This window comes from Prosopis cineraria, unplaced genomic scaffold (genome assembly GCF_029017545.1).
Source record: "Prosopis cineraria cultivar Desert tree isolate PC_DT_omini unplaced genomic scaffold, ASM2901754v1 PC12, whole genome shotgun sequence".
Lineage (NCBI taxonomy): Eukaryota > Viridiplantae > Streptophyta > Magnoliopsida > Fabales > Fabaceae > Prosopis > Prosopis cineraria.
This window is the reverse complement of record NW_026555343.1, coordinates 5,293,367-5,316,012: the sequence shown is the minus strand read 5'-3', so window position 1 is coordinate 5,316,012 and position 22,646 is coordinate 5,293,367. Positions and strand designations below refer to the sequence as shown.

Below are 22,646 nucleotides of genomic sequence, written 5' to 3'. Positions count from 1 at the left end.
TATTACTTAATCTATTAGTGTGCTAAAATGGATTAATTAGTGTTCTCTTTGAAATATTAAAGTTCAATCATGTTATGTGATTATATAAATGATAAAAAAAAAAAAGTAAACCGTTTCAAGTTTTCGTTGGTTGATGCACCCTTAATTAAGATTGAATTAAGTGATTCAACACTAAATTCCAAACGTTCAGACGCTAAAAAGATAAAGATTTATTAGGAAAGTAAGAATTCTGATTAAAGAAAAAGGACATTAGCTATTTTATTTTTAAAATAAAAAATGGTTAGGTATGCTACCAATAGTTTGAAATTGAAACGATCAAAGTGATTAGCTAGCTTAGTTTGTTGGGATTTTGAATTTTTTACAATTACAAATTAATCAATATCTATATATTTATAAAACCTTTTAACAAGTCATGTATTATTCGCATGCTATGAAATAGAGTAAGATTTAATTTCTGATCTCTTCCACGCAATATATTGCAATATATAGAGGCAGCTATTTGCACATAATTAATTCAGTTGGAGAAAAGGTGTATAAAACAATAACCTTTCTAGTGTCACTTTAAACATTTAATTTGATTTGTTTTAGAATGAGGAGTTTGAAAGGTGTCAAGAAATAGTATTACATTGAGATTTGATCGATTTACTGTAATATTACAAATAGACCAAACTAAATAAAGCAACCCTGTTGCTGGTAGTCAAAAGGCTTCAACCTCCTACGGTTAAGACTTGCTAATTAAGGCAAAAAAAGAAAGCTTCAAGCTAAGTTAATTACACCACATTGTGTCGGTTGTTAATATTCAAATATATATATATATATATATATATAATCTGTACAACTCTAACTGCTTTTGATGTTACAGCCGTTAATCTCCCTCTAAACAAAATACTTGTATTATTGCATCCGTTCATATGAGAATTACGTTGAAACCCCCCATCCCCACATTATTATTTTTTTTAACGCAAACATAATCAATATTATAAGATCAATTGATAACTTATACTTTTTTCATTCAAAAATGAAAAATACTTTTAAGAAAAAATTAATTATTTGATTTTTATAGTTTTAACCCAACTGTAATTCACTCCCTAATGTTTTAATTATAAGAAGCAAAGTTCAGAAACTAATTTATAACCAAATTAATTTTAAAGACTAAGTTATAACGAGTTAAAATTAAAAAATTAAATTATAATTAGGTCAAAATTATAAGAATCAAATGATTAATTTTTATCTATTTTTAATTAAATTCTGCCTTTCAGTAAAATAATTAATTGTTTTTAAAATAACATTATCTTTCTATATTTACCTTCATTTAATAAAATGTTTTGCTTTAAAATAAATATAAATAACTTATTTATTATGAGTATTTTTGGAAAAACATATTACTTCTATCTTAAAATACTAAAAATATCTTCTTCTTTTTTAAATATTCAACCTTGTTATTTTTTTTAACAAAAAGAGTAATCATTTTGCTATGCTAAATTGTCAAAATGAATCTTGTAGTACTTAACTGTGTTATGGGACATTTGAATATAATTATTTTAAAAAATTGCCGGGTGCTCAATGTTGTAATAATTTGATTAGAAAGATTATTATTTCAACAACCACCGAGAAATTAATTTTGGAGAGACCACCTTACGAGAAATGGTGGGACGTAACATAAAATTTACGATCTGTATAAAAAATGAAAAATGTGAAAATAATTTATGCAGTTCAAAATATAATAACTTAATCAAATAAAAAACTCAAAAGTGCACTTAATTATTTCCTGATTATAATAATTATAAATTTACTTAGGTGAAAATAATTTATGCAGTTCAAGGATTCTATAATGTTATCTTCAAACTTTACTTGGGTACCCATCAAAGAGAAGGTAGAAGAAGGAGCTTGAATAGAAGGGCCATGAACATCCTTACTGTTCAATACACACTCAAATCAAGTACACAGCAAGGCTTTCTCATTTGACAGTAAATATAACATAACTTTATATACACATAATCACCAGCAAAAATGTCAAGTTCACAACTTACAACACAGATGATCCATAGCTCATTCCCCATTTGGAGAAGACGACCCCACAGGAGCATCTTCTCACTGCTGCATAAACTATCAGAGCCAATCTAATTGAGACTCTAAAGAAAAGAACATATGAAAGGAAAATATACAAGACAAACCATATTGTCAGGAAACTTGCAAGGCCCTGACACGAGCAGTCAGTTCCCTGACTTGGCTCTTCAAACGCTCAGGATTGCAAAAGAAATCAACAAACACTCGCCTTTGGAGTGCAATCTCTTGTGTATGATGTTTCACAATCTGTGTGCAAAAGAAGTTTCAGTTAACAAAACAAACATGATTCACAATATTAGGAGTGTGTCAATCAGGAACTTTCTAGGATTGTCCTTCACATTCAAAACCAATGCAAATTTTACTTTTAACTAAATAGTAAAAGAAGATATAATATTTCCAAGAAATACACCAGGGTGATGGAAGAGATACGCTTTAAGAATCAAGAAGGAATGCAACATTTGTGCAGCAGATTCAGTATTTTAAATTTAGATATAGCGTGGCACTGAGAATTTACTTCAATGATACCAACGGTCCCTTTGCAAGAGTTACTACATGGAAATAAAGGTATTTCGAATTCTCAGCTTCAGGGAATCATGGAGGCCACTGATGACCGATAAGTATGTTGAAACTCTAACCAATCTAAGGCGATCCAAGAGCTTTCCCAATCTGATGAATGTTCTCTCCTGGTTATGATTGTTTTCTGTGAAAATTACTATACAAATTAGTTCTTAAAATGATCTGGATCCTCCGGTTCACATCTGATTTGTTCTTTCTTCAAACAACTGAACTAGCCTCTGGGCTATTGCAATGACAAAGATAGAACACTGAGGATTGGAGGGCAAGAAAAAGTTGACAAGAAATGAAGAGAAAAGAAAAAAAGTAATAAGTGAAACGGTGAGCATTAACTTTGTTATCATGGCACTGTTAACCTTGATTTGCTCTTAATGATAATGAAAGGTATCATACTATGCCCTCCCATCACATGAGAGGATATGGATCCTTCTTAAAGAAAGAACCAAATACTGAGTTTTCTATATCTCATAGTAACACCTATTGCCAGAGGATTGGGCTAAGAGCACAAAGAATAATACAGCAGAGTCTGACTACTACAAAGTAAAGATCATATATTTTTTAAGAAAATCCTATTGCATATATGAGCACAAATTCCAAGATCCGGATGCATTTTTCAATAGTCATGCAGTGGGCCCAGATGAATAAACCACTTATGAGCCAAAGGTTCAAAGCATCAGATTGAGTCCAATAACCTAGATTACTTCCTAGAATCAGACTCTGAAATAATTGATTAGATGGACTGATGAATGCTGCAGCTATAGTGAAATGTTAAATAACTACTCCAGGTAAAACATATCACTGATCTTAGCATTTGCAGAAAGACATTTAAGTGTGCAGACGTCCAATATGAGAGAGCCTTAAGGCTTTAAAGTAAAATTACCTCATTCTTTTTTACATGCTCTAATGTCACCTCTTCCACAGCAGCTGAGAGCTTTGCATTGATCTTTTCCATATCATCGAGCTCTTTCATTAACGGCTAAAGAGATTTGATGGAACAGTCCCCACATTAGTCGCAATACAGGAAAAATGCCAAGGGTACTGTCTTAAGCAAAGACATCTAATTGAAAATAAAAAAGAAAAGGAGATAAAAAATGCTAATATGCCCATTTATTTACAACTTTGATCCAGAGTCTAGAGATGTTCAGAAGCAATAAACTGTATTAAAACGTGAACATCACTTCAACAACCTCAACTCACAATATTACCCTCAGTGACTGATATATTAAATTACCAGCAATCTTCCTCCTTGTAAAGGAATCAACAAAAATAATTGCAGACATTGCTTTTGCAAAGATCCAAAAGCACCACTATAATTTCACTTTCAATTAAGAACATGTTATTCTTTTTGCATCAGTGATAAATTGAGAGATCAAAACCATAGATATCTAAAGTCAACACAAGGAAGCCAATCTAAATTGAGCAACGCCTAGATATGCAATATACCGCCTCCCTTCACCCATTTAGTGTGTGTGTGACAAGAATTTACTAACCTTTTCATTTAAAAATACACGTTACATGATCTAAAATATGGAAGAAGATAAAAAATGCTAGAACACTAACAGAAAAAATCTTAAAAGACTTGGAACAGATACAGAATGCCATACCCGAGGTGTCAGTATTGGCTGTGCTGTTGTTGAAGATGCAAAGAGCAGTTGTTGGAGACTTTGTATAAGTGTACATCTGCAGAGTTATTCAAAAAATAGAGATATAAAAGAAGGGGTCGACCCAAAGAAATAAAAAGAAAATCAAGCAAAACGCAATTAAATGCAACAGAATATTAAACAAGGCATAATACAACCATCAAAATCAGCAGAAACAAGTCTAATTATAATACTTCACCTTGAACATATTCCATTTTATAGGCACATTATGCTGGAGCAGTTATGCAATAATTGTATATTATAGTAGCTAAGGTTTTCTTACTCTTTATATCATATATCACTTCCTTGTTCTTCTTAGTTTTAGAACTCACTTGGGCAAGCACTTTCTAGGAACATATGGCTTCAGGGTGCTAAAGAAGCCTACCATCTTAAGGGTCTTTTCACCTTATTCTACCTATTGCAAGACTAACGGTTATGATGATGAAGATGACGTATTTTAGATGGAAACTTACAATTCATTAATACACCTATTTCTATCTTCTGGAAGAGAATTCTCTAGATCTGATTGAAGGGTCATCAAATCCGAATGGAGAGCGGATATCTGCTGGACAATGCCTGGTGCTGATACATATGTTGATATTGCAGCTTGAGCATCTAAGAAACATGGTAGGGAAAAAGTGAATATGGATTCTAGGTACATTAGTAGTCTAAACAAGAATGCCATAACTGAACTAATTACACTATGTTGATGCACGGAGTTCTTACTTGAATAAACTTTTAGGAGATCTCTAATAGCATGCAGAAAATGATCGCTGTCATGTACTCCCCCTTGTTCTTGATCTGACGCAGCTTGAATCAATGCCAGGCAACAACCCTGCAGTAATTATAAGACTAGAGTTATCAACATAAGGAGAATCAAAATAATACTCAAGGTCTGCATCATAATATGTAATATAATTCTAAAACCACACATATGTTGGTGATAAAAGAATGTTAAAAATACCAAGATAGCGGAACTCATGTCCCAATTAGTTTCATGTTTAAAGAATCCAATTCATAGTTTGAAAATAGTACTTTAAAGTACACTCAAAAGTACAAGCAAAGCATAAAAAGGAAAAACTACTTGTGTACTATAACGTAATATGAGTATGACACTTAAACATCATCATTCCCGATTCAACCATGTTCAAATTAACCAAGCTTCCTAAAGCATGACTGCAAACAGCAATTCATGGACAAATCATTAGCTATTAATACAACCAATTGTAGCATGTCTTTCCTATTTCAGTATATACATCTTTGTTGAGGCCACATTATCACATACATATAGCATGCTTGAGAGAAACTAAAAACAAAAATTATAACAGAAATAGTACGATAGAAAAATATAGGAAAAACGTACCACCCGTCCCTCAGTTGCAGACAAGTATGTTTGCAGCTCAGACTCAACAACTTTAAGCAACGTAAATGCTCCAAGCATGTTCTTCTTTTCCAATTGACAGGCTATCTTTAAGAACTGATGCCTAGCGAGCTGATTGATGAGATGGTTTATGAACTGCCAAAAGAATAATGGAAGCTCGTTACCTTATCAGGAACACATATAGAAATTAAAATGTTATATCTTGTTCAAGGTACTTGACTAATGAAATCAAATCAACTATGCATCTGTATCATCTTCAAAAGCTGATTTCCAGAAAAATGGATGGTGGTGGTAGTGGTGGTGATTAAGGATAAAGATATTTTAGTAAAGCGGCGATCAAATTGAGGTCATAGAACTCAACAAAACAAAACAATCCTGCTAACAGTATTAATACGACAATGAATGACTTTCCAGTATCTCCAAGCCCAAACTAAATACAACTCTTGAAAGAGAATGCTAAGTTCAGGAAATAGGTTGCCACACACCTGGTTTTAGTACCCATATAAAGCCATGTATATTCAACTGAGTTTAAGAATTCAAAGTAACAAATAACTAAATTTCAAGTAATTGCCAATAAACTAGGTAACAATCTCAACGTTGAGGATGTATGCATGAATCTACTCAAAATAGTCTAAATGCAAAAAGCAATCATAAGTACAAATAACAAGTTAAGCTTACTGCTTTCTGCCGATTAATATAGTACTCTTGGCGCATGACCTTTAAATCATAATCACCTGCAGCAAAAGAAATCTGAACCATATAGGAAGAAAATAATGCAAATTGACATTCTTCCCAATAATTGAGTGATTCAGAAAATACCCTGCAAAATGTATGTGTCTTGCAGTTGAGCTAGCTCCCAACACAGATCTGGAATAGTCTAAAGAAGAAAGTATACAAAATCACATGAATGAGTGTATTTATGACCACAAAAATAAGCAACAAATACAAGAAGAAAGGGTATCAGAAAAGAATTGGAATGTAATAATATCAATTCATACAGATACACAAGAAAGGGTTCTCTATTAATTCAAACAGCAAGAAGAGATCATAAAATCAGAGAGACAGAAGCCGGTCAGCTAGGGAACAATTCATCAATGTCACTGTTTGGATCATCCACCATCAAAATTCTATTTATTTCAAGTAAACATATATTTTCCACCACTTGCTCTCATTAACTGTAGGTAGTGCCTGGATCATAGCTACCACGAGCATTTTACAATACATTATATCACATTTCCTAGTGCCTTGGATGTCCTAGTATACAATACCACTATCTATATTTAATATTCTCATACTTTGAAGTATAAACTTAAGAGTAGACCAGCATTTATGTGAACCTGCTAGAAGATCAAATAAATACTTCTGAAACAGCTCAAAAAAAAAAAAAAAAGCATCTTCTAGATGTTAAACGCTGCAGGCAGTCAATGCTTAAAATATCAACATAGTGCCAGAACTCATGGTGAATGATGTGGCTTGTTAGCCATTACTGTCAAAGAAAATTTCAGGTATAGCCACTAGAAGGTACAAGTCTTGGACACAAGCTTTGTGGTCACGAACCTCAGAAAGAAGCTTCTCTTCTCTGTGACGAAGATTTGAGAGTTCAATATCCAATTCAGAATGTTTTCTCCTGCAAAATATGCCCAAAATGATACAAAAACATACACTTGCAGGATATAGGACCTGGCAACATTTATCTAAGGAAAATTATTTTTTCATCAACTCTCACTAAACAGCTGATATTTTGACACAAGTTAAACCTGGAACCCTGTTCAATGTTCATTGATCTAATCTGGGCATGATTGACTTATACATCATAGTCTGGGAGGACGGAGGAGTGATGAATTCTCGATTATCCTTTTATATTTATTTCATTCTCATGGGTATTATTTTAAGCAATCTTTAGTAATGAGCTTGTTGTAAATTACCTTCAATCTATAAAAATGTGTATCCAATGTTTGTGAATCATCAAGAGAATACAAAAATTCCTTCTCACGCGGCTATTTTCAGAGCTTCTCAAGCTCATTCCTCATTCTTAACTTTTTTCTCTCTCTTGGTAAGATTCATTCTTAACTATTTATTCAGTGAATGGTGAGTGCCACTAACATTTTTAAATGCATGCTACAGAAAGAATCTTGCACATAGAAGGCATGAAGCAATATACAGAAATTATTAAACACTACAACTTGGGACAAGTACCTAAGGGAATGAAGATCAAGATGAATATGAGCTTCATCTAAGGACACTTGTGATTTTAGTGTCACTAAAATAGCTTGCTGCTTGGCATTCTCAACCTGAGCCTCCACCCATTGTCTTTCACTTGTTCCAAATCTGTCAAAATTTTGATCAGGCCATAATCGATAAAAGTTGCCGAGAAATTTAGAAAAATAAGTCTTGCATTCAGTCTGAAGGGATCAGGCTGCCCCAAAATCAGCTCTTTTTAATAGAGGCTATTATGCCATCAGAAGCTACACCAATTTTGTCATTCAATGTTAGCCAATGAGTTTAATAGGATTAAACACAACGGACTTCACGTTAATTCCCCCATCCATTACACCAAAAAATAATAATAATAACAGAAACGTAACCTTTTAATGGCAGAGATATATGCAAGCAAAAAGGTCTAACAATATAGTTGAGGGTAACATGGGTTTAAGGAAGGATTAAAGAAAAAAAAAACCCAAAAGCGGATTTACCCAAGATTCAGATAACCAAAGAAAGGTGCTACTCAAACAAGTAACGCGCCATAATCTTTTAACGGTAAATTTGTACAAAAGCTTATCATTTCTATATCAATAACAATTTCAGCAGTAAAAACCGGATACAAGATCAGATATTCATACATCATACAAGAAGCTTGTCAAAACCATGTCACAAATATTTCCAACAGCGCAACTTAATTTATATTATTTATTCACAAATTTACAGAGGCAAATTTAAATGCAGACATGGAAAGAAGTACATACATTGAGCGAAGCCGTTGCAACTCAGACACACGTTGATGATGTGATTTTTCTAAATCTGCCCAACCACAAAACAATTCAGTGTTTTTAATCAAATTACAGATAAAAAAGAATAATTTTGTATGAAAAAGATGATAATTCAAACACATGTGCAAGCACACGCACATATACATGTAGTTCAATGAGGTCCAATATTAGTCATAATTAATCATATACAAGGATATTAAACTCCTTTTTGTGAGATACCACGAGTATCTTTCACTGACAATAAAAACTAATCTCCATTGAGGTAGTGACTAGCGAGGGCAAATGGTATACCCCTCCCATACAGAACAAATAGAAAGTAAGGCATGGTAAATCATAAGAATTAGTGCAATATACCTCTAACATAAATATTTGAGATGTCATCAAGGCTGACCCAGGAGCATTTGGATTTTCCCTCCTCAGCTACTAGTCGGAATGGACCCTGCTCTCAAATAGATATCAGATAAAAGCTATGAGGCATAACAAACAGAATTTCACCCCCAAATAAAAAAAAATCATCCAGGGTCTCCAGAAACAAGACACAAAAGATGGGTTATGACCAAATAGATAGGTGAGTTAGTTGAAATGCCACAAAAAAACCTAGCACTTAAAAAAAATTGGTAAAGACCACCAATTTAAGATTTCAATTCCAGTTAGGATTAAATAAAGACTATAGAAACTTAGTTGAAATGTTTGCCTTAAATGATAACTTTCAAGCTATGATTCCTTTACATTATGTAATTGATAAAATCCCACCATCTAAAAGATGAAAAGATCAAATAATAGTTGTGAGAACAGAGACAAGAAAGCCAACTAAAACTGCTTAAAAGTGCAGAGGAGGGTCAATGTTCTAGAAAAATGAACTGAAATGTATTGATCAATCTGAAGAACATTGACTACGATGACTTCATATATATTCACACATCACCAGAACTGAGTAACTAAGTATAACTGGACTAAGAAAATTCTAACTAATTGGCCTACATATAATCATATACTATCAAGGAGGACAAGATCATAAGTACTTTACCCACTTATTTAGTGTATAAATTGTATTGCCCATGCAGTGGAAATGAATCTTATTTTTAAGGTAAACAGCATACTTAATTGATCATTTTTAAGGAGGAACAATAAATGGTGAGAAGCAAGCAAGAAATATAGTATGCTGCCAACTTACTGTGTCTAGTTGCTTAGAAAACCACTGATTTAGCTCCTTTAGACAAGACGAATCTCCAAGCAAGTATGGATGAAAGTCAGAATATGCTAAATAAATACCATCTTCTGCATTATGAAGAACATTAACTAATCAAATTTTAGGGGAATGAATTGAACAGAAAAAATAATCAAGGAAAAAGGCCAAAGAGGAAGACTTGTAGCAAATCAGGAATCATTAAAAAAGTATGTCAATATGTCCTGACAATCAGATGGGTCAAAAATGATGATCAACCAACAAAAAGGTTCTTGGATTTTTTTAAGATCTACATGTAAAATTTAGATAGACTTCCGTTTTCCTTCTTTTCTGCCTCTTAGATCTCCTGGGAAGATGTTTATAACAAAGATTTTCTATATAAGGAATTTGAAAATCCAAAACCAAAACTTGTACAGAGAATCTTGTCACTTCATTGTTGCTTAGTGTGATTCAATAGTGGTTCTTTCAGAGAGAAAGCTCAAGCTATAGTTATCAAGTCACAAAATATCAAGTTGTTAATTGAGGATTGTATTTACACCAATACAGCAGCACACTTAAAAAAAAAAGGCCAAAGGACAAAATGCATCAGAATTTCCTAACAGCATAAATAGTATACATATGACAGAAAATTTTAAATAGAAAGGGATTGTTACCTTCTCCAGAATGATAATGAGCCAGCTCTTGTGATGTGGAAGCAATTCTTCCAAGAACTGCATTCATCTGAAAAATAAAAGAAATTGAATGCACAAAAATATTAGAAGTATCATTGAAGCATTCATCTTGTGAGCTTACAACAAATGGGGCTTCCCGCTTCCTAGAGCCACAAATCAATCAATCTCACCATAAAAAGATACATCACAGCTAAATTCTCAAATCAGATAAAAATATGAAGGACTTTGGCAAAGCACCTGTAAGTTTCTTGCAGAAAGGCTATCATCTATCGTAGCGAGGTGTCCATTCACGATAGATGTGGCAGCAACCCGTGCACGTCTCCCTTGTATCAAGGTCGAAGCTTGGCTAGTAAGCATGTCAAACTGACATCGCAGGTGCTTTAGCTGTCTTTGCAGGTCTAAAGCTTCAGCTTTATATGCCAAAGTTGCCTCCCTGATGATAACAAGACATCCATAAGGAATAAACGTACAGACCCAAAATCTTGCTAAGAGATGATATCCAGAAAAGATCAAGACAAGTTAATTCAGATGTATAATATTGAACTAAATGTTTGACATCTTAGATCAACATATAGAGGACTAGTCGTCAATTATTCAGGAAGTAAATAAGAAACTCATGTACATAAGGTCCAGATCAATGGGTTTTCAGAATCTATATCTTTTATCATGCCCGAAGAAATCATGCAGAATCTTTGTGTGATCCTGAAAGATACTGCATTTATTTCCTATAGCCAAAATGTACACCATTCTAGTGACTAGGTGAAGGGGGGAAAAAATGCTCAAATTGAATCCCTCGCCACCAAACTCACTAAACACAGCCACATCCCTTTCTTCCATTTGCAATCTGCATACCCATCCAACATACCCACTTGGAGCAACCAACCATCATTTCCAAGTAACTCAACCATTTGATCAGGAATTAGCAAATTTCTTTGGTTTCTTTAGTTCAAAGTTAATCAGGGTTGCTAACAGCATCCACTAGAGAGGTCGCGAGATTGATGATTCATTGTAGCTCTCCTCCATTTCTCTAAACTGGTTTTGCGAATGTTTGTTGTGCAGATGTTTATGACCATTACATCACATTATCTTTTTCAAGACAAATAAAAGTCCAGCCATTTCATGGTTTTTCAATTTAATCAAAACTAGTCATAAGATGATGAATAATTCAATGATCCAATTGATGCTGCTATTGATAGTGACAGTGCCAAATTCAATGGCAATGAGATCATGGATAGGGAGGAACGTATGGATAGAATTTGTAATTAATGATCGTGATTGGTGATATTGTATTAGTGGATTATTATTATAGTTTTTAATTTCGTGGGTTGTTGATTTTGAAACTTGTGACTTGTTCTATGGAGTCTTGTGAGTTTTTAGGCTTTTAACCTTTGACAGTAATGTACGATGATATGTTGACAGAATTATCCTTACTACTGAAATTTAGATAATTACATATATTTTTAACTGTTTTATATCACAAGTTTTAGGATCTTAAATCTATTGATCCTATCTTACCAAACATTATATTAGCAAAATAGTGTGTGTGTGCACACGCGCGTTTGTTTTTTAGAGGCAACTTTTGGCAGTGATTTTTAAACAATAAATAATTCCAAGCTTAGGCATGGTCTATAGTAACCTTAGGTAAAGAATACCTTGGCTACTTATGATCCCCAAGTGTATTACATTTTTTTTTTTTTTGGCAACACCCACTTACGATTTCAATGTTTCTGCGCCCTCAAAAACTACAAATATCATTCTGTTGCTATTTGCCAACTCACTAATTAACTAATTAGTAATTAAACAAACACACAAATAAATGGGATACCTTATATCCTTCAGTCCTTCTTCAGTGCCAAAAACAGCCTCTTGGTTATCTCTCCTGGCAGAAAAGGCTGAAATGCTATCATATGCGGAGTCCAAATCTTCCCCCTGTTCAGATAAACATTTTCAGTGCCCGTTTCCCAAACTCCAGCATTGGAATGGACATTAGAGTTTAGTTTATAAATTGATATTATCAAGTAGGTGGATACACACTTAACCAGGCTAAAAAGGTTTGAACCGTCGATTTCACCAGAAGATCTCATTAAGGAACGAAAAAAGAGCATATCTTATAAAAGATGCAAAAAATATGTACGTCAACAATTTTAAAAGCACATTTCATACAAATGGGAATCAGTAAGCTACCTCCAAGAGCTTCCCTTCATGCTTAAATTGCTCAAACCTGAACCACAAGCCAAAGAATTAGCCAGCCACAAAAACCTTTTTCTAGCAACAATGTTTCTGCCATTTTTCAAATGCAGGTGCAGACTGATAACGAATTGCGTATCAAATATGAACAAACCAAATACAAATACACAAGGGAGCACAAGAAAACATAGGGATAAGCACAACCTTATTACATTGTGAAATACCTACTACAGTATAGTCTTCGAAGCTAATGCAACATATTCCCACCCCAGATTGTCAGATTAAAGGAGAATGATTTGCACAGGTAAATGCCAATTTATCCCACTAAGAAACAACAGACAAGTACGGGTTCAAGAGAAAGGAGGAGAGAGACATAGAGAGAAAGGAAAGCGTAACTGGGAAAGCTCGGGGAGAGAGAGGACGTTGGAGGGACGGAGGCTAGTGCAGATCCAATCCAGGATGGGGCGTGCGTCTTCGTACTGAAAGGGCCATTCAAAGCTATCAGGGTCCAATCCTTCGGCATCTTCGAACCCCAATTCAGCTAACAAGGAGCACAGTCTTGCCCCACTCATGATGTCAATGCTTGTCTCAGGATTCGTTGTCTTCGGCTCGCTCAGATCTCCATTTCGAAGGAAGACGACGTAGAGGAAGATTACGGTGCCGGCCTTCACTTTCAATGCGAGAGTGATGCTCTGAGTGGACTAGGCGGAGGTCCGGGCCGGGAAAATGAAGTTGAATTAAAAAGCAACTTAAAATTACAATATTGTCCTTCTACTGGTAGGCTCATACAGCATCAAATTTCGATTGGTTGGTCTTCAATCTAGTTAAGCAGCAAGGAAGACTTATTATCTTCCTTAACCTAGCTTGGCAAAAAAGAAATCTTGCACTTCACAAAGGGATTATTTCTCATCCAAGGGAAGTGGTTAAGGAATTTCAACAATTGTGCTTTTATCTTTTGGAAGTTTGTGTTTGAATCGGTTCCAATAAAAAGAAAGATAATGCTTCAAAAGTTTGTGATTCTGGGATGATGCAGAATAAATTTTCTCTGAGAAATCCTCACCTGCTTTGGAGTATAAAGATGAAAAAATTCAAACAAGGTTGTAGCACCTACTGTTTTGCTGCAATTTTCATCAATTCTGTGTTCATGTGAAGCTTTCTTTAAGAGTAATCTTCTTACATTGAGTTAAATTGTTTCAATCTGCTTTGCTTTTGAGGTATGCTAACCCAGATCAAAGGAGCAAATTCAAATAGGGCCTCCAATAAATATGGTCTTGCATTTCAACGCTATTGAAGGAAATTATTTCAATGCATTCTTCGAAAACATTAATTTTTATTTTCGCTAGTGCAAAACATTTACATGGTTGCTAACTATTTTTCTTTCGTTTCATTTAATGTTTCTTAGGATTTAGAACTCTTCACTCCCCCATTATTGCAAACTAGGTACTGTAGACTAATTTCATTTTATTAATTGATCTTTTTTATCAAAAAAAATTATATCAATACATGTATCAACATAAAATATTAAGTTTATTCAAATTAGTTTATTTTTTGGGCTTTATAAAATATGCTGGTTAATTTTCTAGCTATTTAAAAAAGGTATTTAGCATGCCAATGAATGTTAATCCAATTGCTAAGAATTTGATTCATAATCTATAAAATTATAGATTTAAATTCTATTATTGACATGAAAGTTTTATCGGTAACCAATCTTAAAAACATATTTTGATGAAAGTGAATTCTTAAAATTCAATTTATCTAAACTTTTGGGACTCAAAAATAAAAAAATTAAATAAAAATATAACTTTCTATTAAATATGGAGAAAGTTAAAAGTTTATTCCTTTATTTATAAAATTAATCATATAATTACATTTTTTAAATTTTGGTGAAGTAATTAGAAAAATTTAAAAAAGCCTAACCACGAAGTACACGCAGTGGAAGGGAATCTTTCCAGCTCAAGCTGATTCAGTCATTAACCTACAATTAAAAAAAAAAAATCAATTCTTTTTTTTTCAGAAAAAAAAAATCAATTCTTTAAAGTTCATATCTATAAATTTTAGTGAAGTTTTCTTATTGTTGGTATTTTTTTATTTTGTTATTTTTATTAAAATATAAAAATTTTCTCCCTCTTTCATAAAAGGATAAACTTCACATAAATTTATAGATTTTAATTTCAACGAATTTACATTTAAAACCCCATCACCATTTTGAGAAAAATACGATTTTAACTTCCCTTTGGGTAACTTCATATTTGTCCCCATGTGGATTGGCACTGTGTTTAACACAATACTTGACAGGAGAAGAATGTGGAGGGTAGGAGATTGGAAGAAAAAAAATAATATGTAAGACCCACATAATTTTACTTTCGAATTCTCTCCAAATATAGAAAGATTTTGAAAAAACAAACTCAACTTTCAAATTTATTTTTGCATCTTTTCATTTATTACATGTTGCCTTGCGCCATTTTCTTCTTAACGTTCTCTCATAATTAAATAATTTAAAAAATAAATTAAAATTGGACAAAATAATTTTTTTGAGAGTAAAAGAATTTACAATTATATTTTTATTTAGTCAATAATGTATAATAAAATCATATAAATAATATGTTGAATTATTAAAATTTATCATATATAAATATTTTTTATAAATAATAAAATCATTATTATTCATATAAAATTAACAATTTTTTTTTCTTCCAATTTTCTCTCACTTACCAAGTATAAAGAGAAAAAATTACATCATTCCACGTTTCCCTTCTATCCATTTTCTTCCCTCACACACTCTCTTTGTTTTTCCTTGCAAACCAAGCTTAGCATAAGGGTCTCATTCAACTTGGTGATATAATCTAGACGATTTATATTGGTAATCATTACAATCTTTACGCCCCTACTTGAGTTGGAACCTTGCATACTCTATTTGGATATAACTTTCCGGTCAAAGCTAACATTGTTTGATTTAAAAATTTAAAAATTACCATCGCAGTAACTTTTAGTTTCTACAAGCTTTGGCTTGCCTTTGGAACCCCAAAAAAATTAACATCGCAAAAGTCCATCTAAAATAAGCTTGCCAGTCCTTTGTTTTTTTTTTTTTTTGGACCTGAAAAGCTTGTTGGTCCTTGAAGCATAACCATAACATCTTTTTGCATTTAGGAAAAAGAACATTTGAACATTCATTGTCCCACACTACCATCCTCCCTTTTCCACGTGACCCCATCCATGGTTTCAACTACACATCACCTATCAAAATCTTGACCATTTTAAAAATTATTTCATTTTTCATTTTTCTGAAATGATAATTAATTTGGCAAAAAATACTTTTAGATCTTATCCCAGTCTTATTTGATCCCTATTTATTCAATAATTTCCATTATAAATAAAATTAAAAATAATTAACAAAGAAATTTATTAATAATTAAAAGAAAACTTTTAAAGATAGGATAAATGTCAATTTTGCCCTTAAAATATAGGTCTAGGAGCATCTTGAATCCTAAGATCTTTTTGATACAATATTCTCCTTCAACATTTGAAAACAATCCCCACCATTAATAAATGTTAACTTTGATTATTAATTAACTAGAAAATTAACTTAGTGAACCTTGGTTCGGGTATAGCAAGTTGCACAATACCAAGCAAACCTTGACTCAAGGGATCAGCGTGAAGAGCACCTCTTATCTTTAGTGTTTCCATTATCTTAATGCCCCCGCTTGGGTTATAAGCTATAGCCACATAGCTCAGCAATTCTCTAACAAAGTTAGAGCCTTATATACTACATATTGTATTCAATACTATACGATCTGGCACTCTGTTCTTTATAAGATGTTCTCAAGTTTCTAACTATTTATGCATAAAACTTGAGAAAAACAACGTCGAAAAGCCAATCTATTTTTATTAGGCATGCAACTCGATTAAAATGCTTACTCTCTCTCTCTCATTTTTTTAAACATATAGATCATATTTCCATTCAGATCACAGTTTTTCCTACTCTCAGAGGGCCTGGGAAACCCACCATCATGCATTTTGAACAAACCATCAGAAACTTGTAGAAGTTACTTTAGCAGCAGACTAAGCCACAAATGTTGATAGTAGGACTATCTGAAGAAGGAAGAATGATTGCACACCCGTTTCACGCTGCAGAATCTGATATGTCTACTCTCAACTCCTTCCATTGTGGCTAAAATATCGATCAGCATTTAGTGGCTGGTTCCAGGAATTTGCATCACGTGTATCAGACACAGCTCCACCATGCATGGGCGCAAAAGCTGCATTGAGATACACTAAAGTTAAAAGAGCACTAAACCCAAACTACAACATAAACATGGAAAAAAAATGATAATCATTTCAGAGTCTCTTGACTCACGTGGAAATGGAAGAAATAGCATGTACTTATCAATTAGGGTTATTAAGAAGTAACATTTCCTTATTTCCACTTGACTTCTTGACAGTGTCAATTTGAATGAAATTTAAAGGCTCTCACCATGTTTATATAATTAGATTGTTATATCAGTTATGTAGACAAAAGTAATAAAACAAAATTATAAAATAATGGCTCAAACACATCCAACCGAGTCAACTGTGAAAGCCACTAATAAAGCCACAGCAGGGAAATTGCAACAAATAATTTGAACATTTTAGAAGACTAACAAACTTCGAGCTTCAGGAAGAAAAGCCTAAACAATAAGAAACCCACACTGATAAAATAAGACTTCCATAGGCAATGGCAATTGAAGAAAAGATGTATATAATCTTGAACTTCATTATAATTGGTGATGTTGGATCACAAGCTGATTAACTAGAAAATTGACTACCTTTATCTCTCATTCTTCTCTCTCTGTCATACTCAAATTTATCCCGAATAAAGTTGACTTTTTCCCAGGTATCACCTTGCCTATTTCTTCCAAAACTCTGGTCCTGCATTAGACATAGAGATAATTGACAAAATTACGCACAAATATAGTGTAACATTTATACAACCAAGAAGAATTAGACAATCAAAAAGTGAAGACCAAAATGGCATCATAGTTTTGCCTAGTTCACCAAGGTACTGAAGGCGGCTAATAGTGATATACCAACATTAATATGCTCTAGGACTCTGAAACAAAAGCTGATTCAAGACCAGAAAAAGAGATGTTTAATAACACATTAACATGTTTCAATGACACGTCCACCAATGGAAACAAATCCATACTTATTATGGTTAGAAATTGCTCAAAATATATGTAAAGTAAAGTAATCCAACATTCGTCAAGTGATCTCACAAAGACAGAGCTGCAACACCAGATGCCACTTCTCACCCATTCTAGGCGGCAGACATGGAGGTCCATCATGTCGCAATGAAGATAGGGTCAATTCAAGAAAAACAAAATCCAAAAGCAAATCCATTTTTATGCATAAAACTCAAATGAAATAAAAAATTCAAGTAATTTTTTATGGCACTTTCTACATTGCCTCATCAATGAGCCAAATCTTCTCATAATCACAAATTCAAATGGCAAGATTGTACAAGAGCGAGAGATGACAAAAATTATCAGAAAAAATCATTCTGTGTAGTAAATTTAAAACATTCAATTGTACCTGACTATGCTGCATGTGAGGCACATGAGGCCTCCTATTCCTGAAATGGCATAATATAAAACACCAGAAATCAGACACCATCTAATTCACATGGTTGACTTAAAGTTTAAACCATAAATTAACCCACAAAAATTAGATAATACTGTCAGATAAAACCTTAGAGCCAATTGTCTGATAAAAATTGATCAGTACAAGTTGAATGAGTTGCAAGCCTTTCCTTAGCAATCTATTTCAAACAACATGTTTTCTCAAACTCATGCATGTAAAATTCAAACCGTTTTATTATCTCAGAAGAATTCAGTTTTGACCCATAGCAGGAAAAGAAGATATGTCAAACCACACCTGTAAGGGGAGAAAATCTTCATCATCATCTTCAGCAGACTCATAGTTTGCATGGTCTTGAGCAATTTTTTTAGAGTAGCCCTCATCCCAATAAAGTCTCTCCCAATTTTCCCTTAGCTCATTATATAATTCCATATATTTTTTGCACCATGGCTCGTGCTCCTTTCAGTAAAATGGAAGTATTTTAAGACAAAATAAAGGAAGTTTTGAATTCCATACCATATATAAAAAGAAAAAACGGAGGTGCAATTTTAAAGATGTTTGCTATAAGGTTCTCCAAACAAAACATTATTTGTCTGTGTGGGTGTGTTTTGGCACAGAACAGTAAATGACTGATTCTTTCAACCTGAAAAAGTTATGCATACATTATATTCCCATTAGAAAATATCATAGCGAACGCCTAGACAAAATTACCTAAATTTTGTCCTATAAATCATAACCAACACAAAAAATATCATGACAATTCCATAAAGCAAGTCAATGACACATGAGCATGACATACTCGTCCATCACATTTCTTGTATTAAGAAGGATAATGACCATGTAAACCTGAAACTAAGCATACAAAGGCAAGGCAGTGATAGAAGACAAGTTTCAACATGTCTCCATTCGTCCATAGAAATATATACAGCAATTTGATTTGGGTTTATCGTATATCAATTTTTTCCCTCCAGTACTGAAGAAAAGTAAATCAAATCCAGAATCATAATCAGTATAAGAATTCCGTTACTTATTTGCTTATTGTGGTTTTTAAAAGAAACCAAATGACATACTCAAAAGAAGGAAAATCACAACAAGAGTACTAGAATATCTAAAAACAACATTCTCTTTTGTCTAATTTTGAATTAGCAGGGGCTAACCGACTCCTTGAGAACCAGGCGAGTCCTTCGCATGAACTGCTCCCTCAGCTGCTTCCGACGCTTATTTGGGATGTTCTCTCTGGGGATAACAAAGCGCTCGCGCAAGGGCACGTTATCGCCTATCTCGTGCATTTCGCCGTCTACTATCCACCACTCAGACTTCCCCTCCGCCTTCTGAAACGGCAGCGGCGGAGTCTTGGACCGCCGTCTAGATTGACCGCCGGCGTAGGCTCTAGAAGACGGAATTGATAACCACCGCGGCCGAGGCATGGCACCACGGCTTGAAGTCGTTTCGTGAGAGAAAGCATGAAGGGTGGAAAAGCCAGTAACAGTCGTCTCTCTCAGTGCTGCATCCGGGTCGGTATAGAGATGTCGATACCTTCCAATCTTCCCTGGGGCGATACGGGTCGAATTCAGGTTTGTATGGGCCCGACCTCGTTTGTATCTTTACGGTATGTTTGGTTAGAAAGGAGTGGAGAAATTTTAGGCCTTATTGATAGCTTAGAATCATAAAAAAAGAAATAAAATTGAATATAAAATCTGTTAACATGTGATTTTGGTATGAAATAATTATGATTCTTTGGAATCTAGATTCAAGAAAATTTAGTAGAATCTAATTCCATCACATGCATCATGAAATCCGATTTCATAGTTCCCTTTCTTCAGTTTGCCCCTTCTCCCTCCTCCAATATAATTTTTTTTAATTTTAAAAAGGGCATTTTGGCCTTTTCTTATTTTAAGTACTTATATTTTATTAAAATTATATCAAGATTCCATCATCATACCAAATACACTTTTAAATCTAATTCTATTCCGATTCCAATTCCAATTTTAATTTTAATTTTATTAAAAACTCTTCCATCATACCAAACATGTTAATGTAGCAAAGGAAAGAGAGAAGAAAGGGTCTCCCAATTTGAAGAAAGATTTTGGTTTAAAATTTTTTTTTCCCTCCACCTTACCAATCACACCAAACAAGTCTCCCCTTGTTTGGTAAAGGGGGCTCCTCCCTTCCATCCAAACAAGGATAACATTGCAATTCTAATTGAAAATTGATTTCAATATGTATATATCTTTGATTAAATGTCTTACTTCCTCTTATATTTTTTTTTCAATGATTAAAAATTGAATTGAATTGGATGGTCAAATCAATCGAATTGTTGGCCAGTCAAGCTAACTATTTGGTCAAGCCAAAAAAAAAACGTCTAAAGAGTTTAGGCCGGATTGATAGCTTTGGACCAGTAATTGAACTAGAAACCAAGATCAAGCAAGGGATTGGGTCTTGTTTTTAAAAACCGAACAATGACTTTTCAAAAAACATACCCTTTGTTGTTTTTTATATTTGTTTATCAATTTTTAATATTTTTTTAATCATTTGATATTATGTTATATTTATAACTTGTTAAGTCATGATAAACTTAAAATATTTAGTTTTATTTTTAAGTTAAATAGCAATTTTATATTTATTTTTTATATTTAAATTATTATATATATAATATATATAAATTTTTAATTTAATTATTACGTTACTAGTTCAACTATTAGTCCAACCTGATTTGACCATATAAATTATGAACCACTAGCCTTTCTAATTTAATATTTGGTATGCTTATGAAAAAATTGCTTTTTTTAAAGGAAAAAATGATAATAAGTCCTACAAGAAAAATTAATTATAGTTAGATTCTTAACAAATTTTTTTAAAAATAAATTATAAATATTGATTTAAATAATTATAAATTTAAAAGTTTTTATTACATATGTGATTTTAAATTCTAAATATAATATTTAATTTATAATTTAAATTTTTATTTTTAATTTTTTGAATTAATATTTATAATTTATTTATAAAAAATTGATCAAGAACTAACAATTATTAATTGATTCTTTTGGGAGTTTATCGTCATTCTCTTTTTCTTAGTCACATCTTAAAAGTTTTTTAATATAAGTCATTTTCTTTTAGTTTTCGTAACTTTAAAATACAATTTTAAGAAATTTAAAAGTATCATCCATCAAACTTTAAAAATAAATAAAACATTTTAATTTTTATAAAAACTCTCCCTAAATATCAAATTACTTTTTTTTAAATTTAAGAAGAAAATTAAAAAATAATTTAATTTTATGAAATTATTATTATTCATTAGAAGTTATTTTAAAAAAAACCTAGAGGAAGTTATTTTATTTCGAAAATTACTCTTTAAGCTATTTAGGATAAGTTCGGAATTCAGATGGTAAATTTTTAAGATAGAGAGTGAATAAAAATTAATAGTTTATCTTCAGATGTCACGAAGATGAAAATAGTTAATAAATAAGTTTTTATACTTTTGCATTTGTTCAACCTTAGTTTTGACTTTTGATTTTGATAGCATTACATTTATGATTTTTCTAAATTCTAGTTTGGTCTTTACAATTTATTACTCTCTCTCTTTAAAAAATATAGTCGTTTTTTTTAATCGAATTTCATCCTTTATAAAGTTCTTACTTATTTTTAAATTAATCTTATCTTTTTATATTTATTTTTATTAACTATCATATAATAAATACAAAGTCACTATTAATAAGGAGCACTTAAAAAATAAAATTATACCTCAAAAAATTAAAAATATTTTATATTTTTAAATATTTAAGTCCTTTAAGATGCTTTATATTTTTTATTGGAGAGAGTATTGTTTATTTAATTGATAGTTTGGTCTTTCTTTTGACCTGAAAGGAAGTTTGGTCCCTTGTGGATCAGAATTTAGAAGTTCTCTTCAAATTTACTCCAAAATTGGAGTATTTTGTTTTACCTAAGGGTTTTTAAATTTGTTTTTTCATTTCCAACGATCCTGATCCCTCATTGCTTGGAGAATCCGAGCACAACGACAACATTTGGGTCTTGGAGGGTGGGACACGTGGCAGTAGGGTCCCAAGAACTCGAATCTACAGCGATTTTCATCTGACGGTCTACGGTGAAGCACCAGAAGAATGGCGGAGCACCTGGGTCTTCTTTCTGACTTCACTCCCTTCCCGCCTTTATTCAGTTGTCCGAAGGAACACTTTCCGAACAACCTTGGAGAATCCTAATCGTTTTCTGAGGCGAAGAGATGTGTGGGAGAGCTCGTTGTACTCTGAGAAACGACGACTTCCTTAGGGCTTGTTATCGCGACAATGGTCCTGTTCGTTCCGTCAATATGGACCGGTTGACTTT

The 22,646-nt window shown here is 32.7% G+C and overlaps 2 protein-coding genes across 2 annotated transcripts; both read right to left on the bottom strand.

The window, feature by feature from the left end:
- Nucleotides 1–1,869: 1,869 nt before the first annotated feature.
- LOC129287576 (AUGMIN subunit 3-like) lies at nucleotides 1,870–13,604 on the bottom strand. Its single transcript, XM_054923782.1, has 18 exons — nucleotides 13,089–13,604; nucleotides 12,690–12,726; nucleotides 12,331–12,434; nucleotides 10,743–10,938; nucleotides 10,488–10,554; nucleotides 9,823–9,926; nucleotides 9,003–9,087; nucleotides 8,625–8,679; nucleotides 7,858–7,989; nucleotides 7,219–7,288; nucleotides 6,481–6,538; nucleotides 6,340–6,395; nucleotides 5,644–5,796; nucleotides 5,007–5,115; nucleotides 4,754–4,895; nucleotides 4,245–4,320; nucleotides 3,521–3,616; nucleotides 1,870–2,313 (listed from the first exon to the last, which is right to left on the bottom strand). Exons 1-18 carry the CDS (start codon nucleotides 13,262–13,264, stop codon nucleotides 2,182–2,184), a joined length of 1,848 nt encoding a protein of 615 aa, XP_054779757.1. The 5' UTR covers nucleotides 13,265–13,604; the 3' UTR covers nucleotides 1,870–2,181.
- A 2,951-nt stretch (nucleotides 13,605–16,555) lies between these two features.
- LOC129288334 (uncharacterized) lies at nucleotides 16,556–22,394 on the bottom strand. Its single transcript, XM_054924854.1, has 5 exons — nucleotides 22,300–22,394; nucleotides 19,463–19,907; nucleotides 18,603–18,764; nucleotides 17,495–17,597; nucleotides 16,556–16,948 (listed from the first exon to the last, which is right to left on the bottom strand). The coding sequence occupies exons 1-5, from the start codon at nucleotides 22,392–22,394 to the stop codon at nucleotides 16,842–16,844; spliced, it is 912 nt and encodes a 303-aa protein (XP_054780829.1). The 3' UTR covers nucleotides 16,556–16,841.
- Between the last annotated feature and the right edge of the window lie 252 nt (nucleotides 22,395–22,646).

What these genes read in the sequence shown, in the direction of transcription:
- LOC129287576 (XM_054923782.1), bottom strand. Translation starts at nt 13,264, where the DNA reads ATGAGTGGGGCAAGACTGTGCTCCTTGTTAGCTGAATTGGGGTTCGAA. An exon ending in TTTCTAAGCAACTAGACACA is followed by an intron (nt 9,088 to 9,822) that starts GTAAGTTGGCAG and finishes ATTTGAGAGCAG; the next exon opens with GGTCCATTCCGACTAGTAGC. An exon ending in AAGAGAAGCTTCTTTCTGAG is followed by an intron (nt 6,539 to 7,218) that starts GTTCGTGACCAC and finishes TTTCTTCTTTAG; the next exon opens with ACTATTCCAGATCTGTGTTG.
- LOC129288334 (XM_054924854.1), bottom strand. Translation starts at nt 22,394, where the DNA reads ATGAAAATCGCTGTAGATTCGAGTTCTTGGGACCCTACTGCCACGTGT. An exon ending in AAGATTTTCTCCCCTTACAG is followed by an intron (nt 17,598 to 18,602) that starts GTGTGGTTTGAC and finishes TGTCTAATGCAG; the next exon opens with GACCAGAGTTTTGGAAGAAA. An exon ending in GAGAAGAATGAGAGATAAAG is followed by an intron (nt 16,949 to 17,494) that starts GTAGTCAATTTT and finishes ATCTCAATGCAG; the next exon opens with CTTTTGCGCCCATGCATGGT.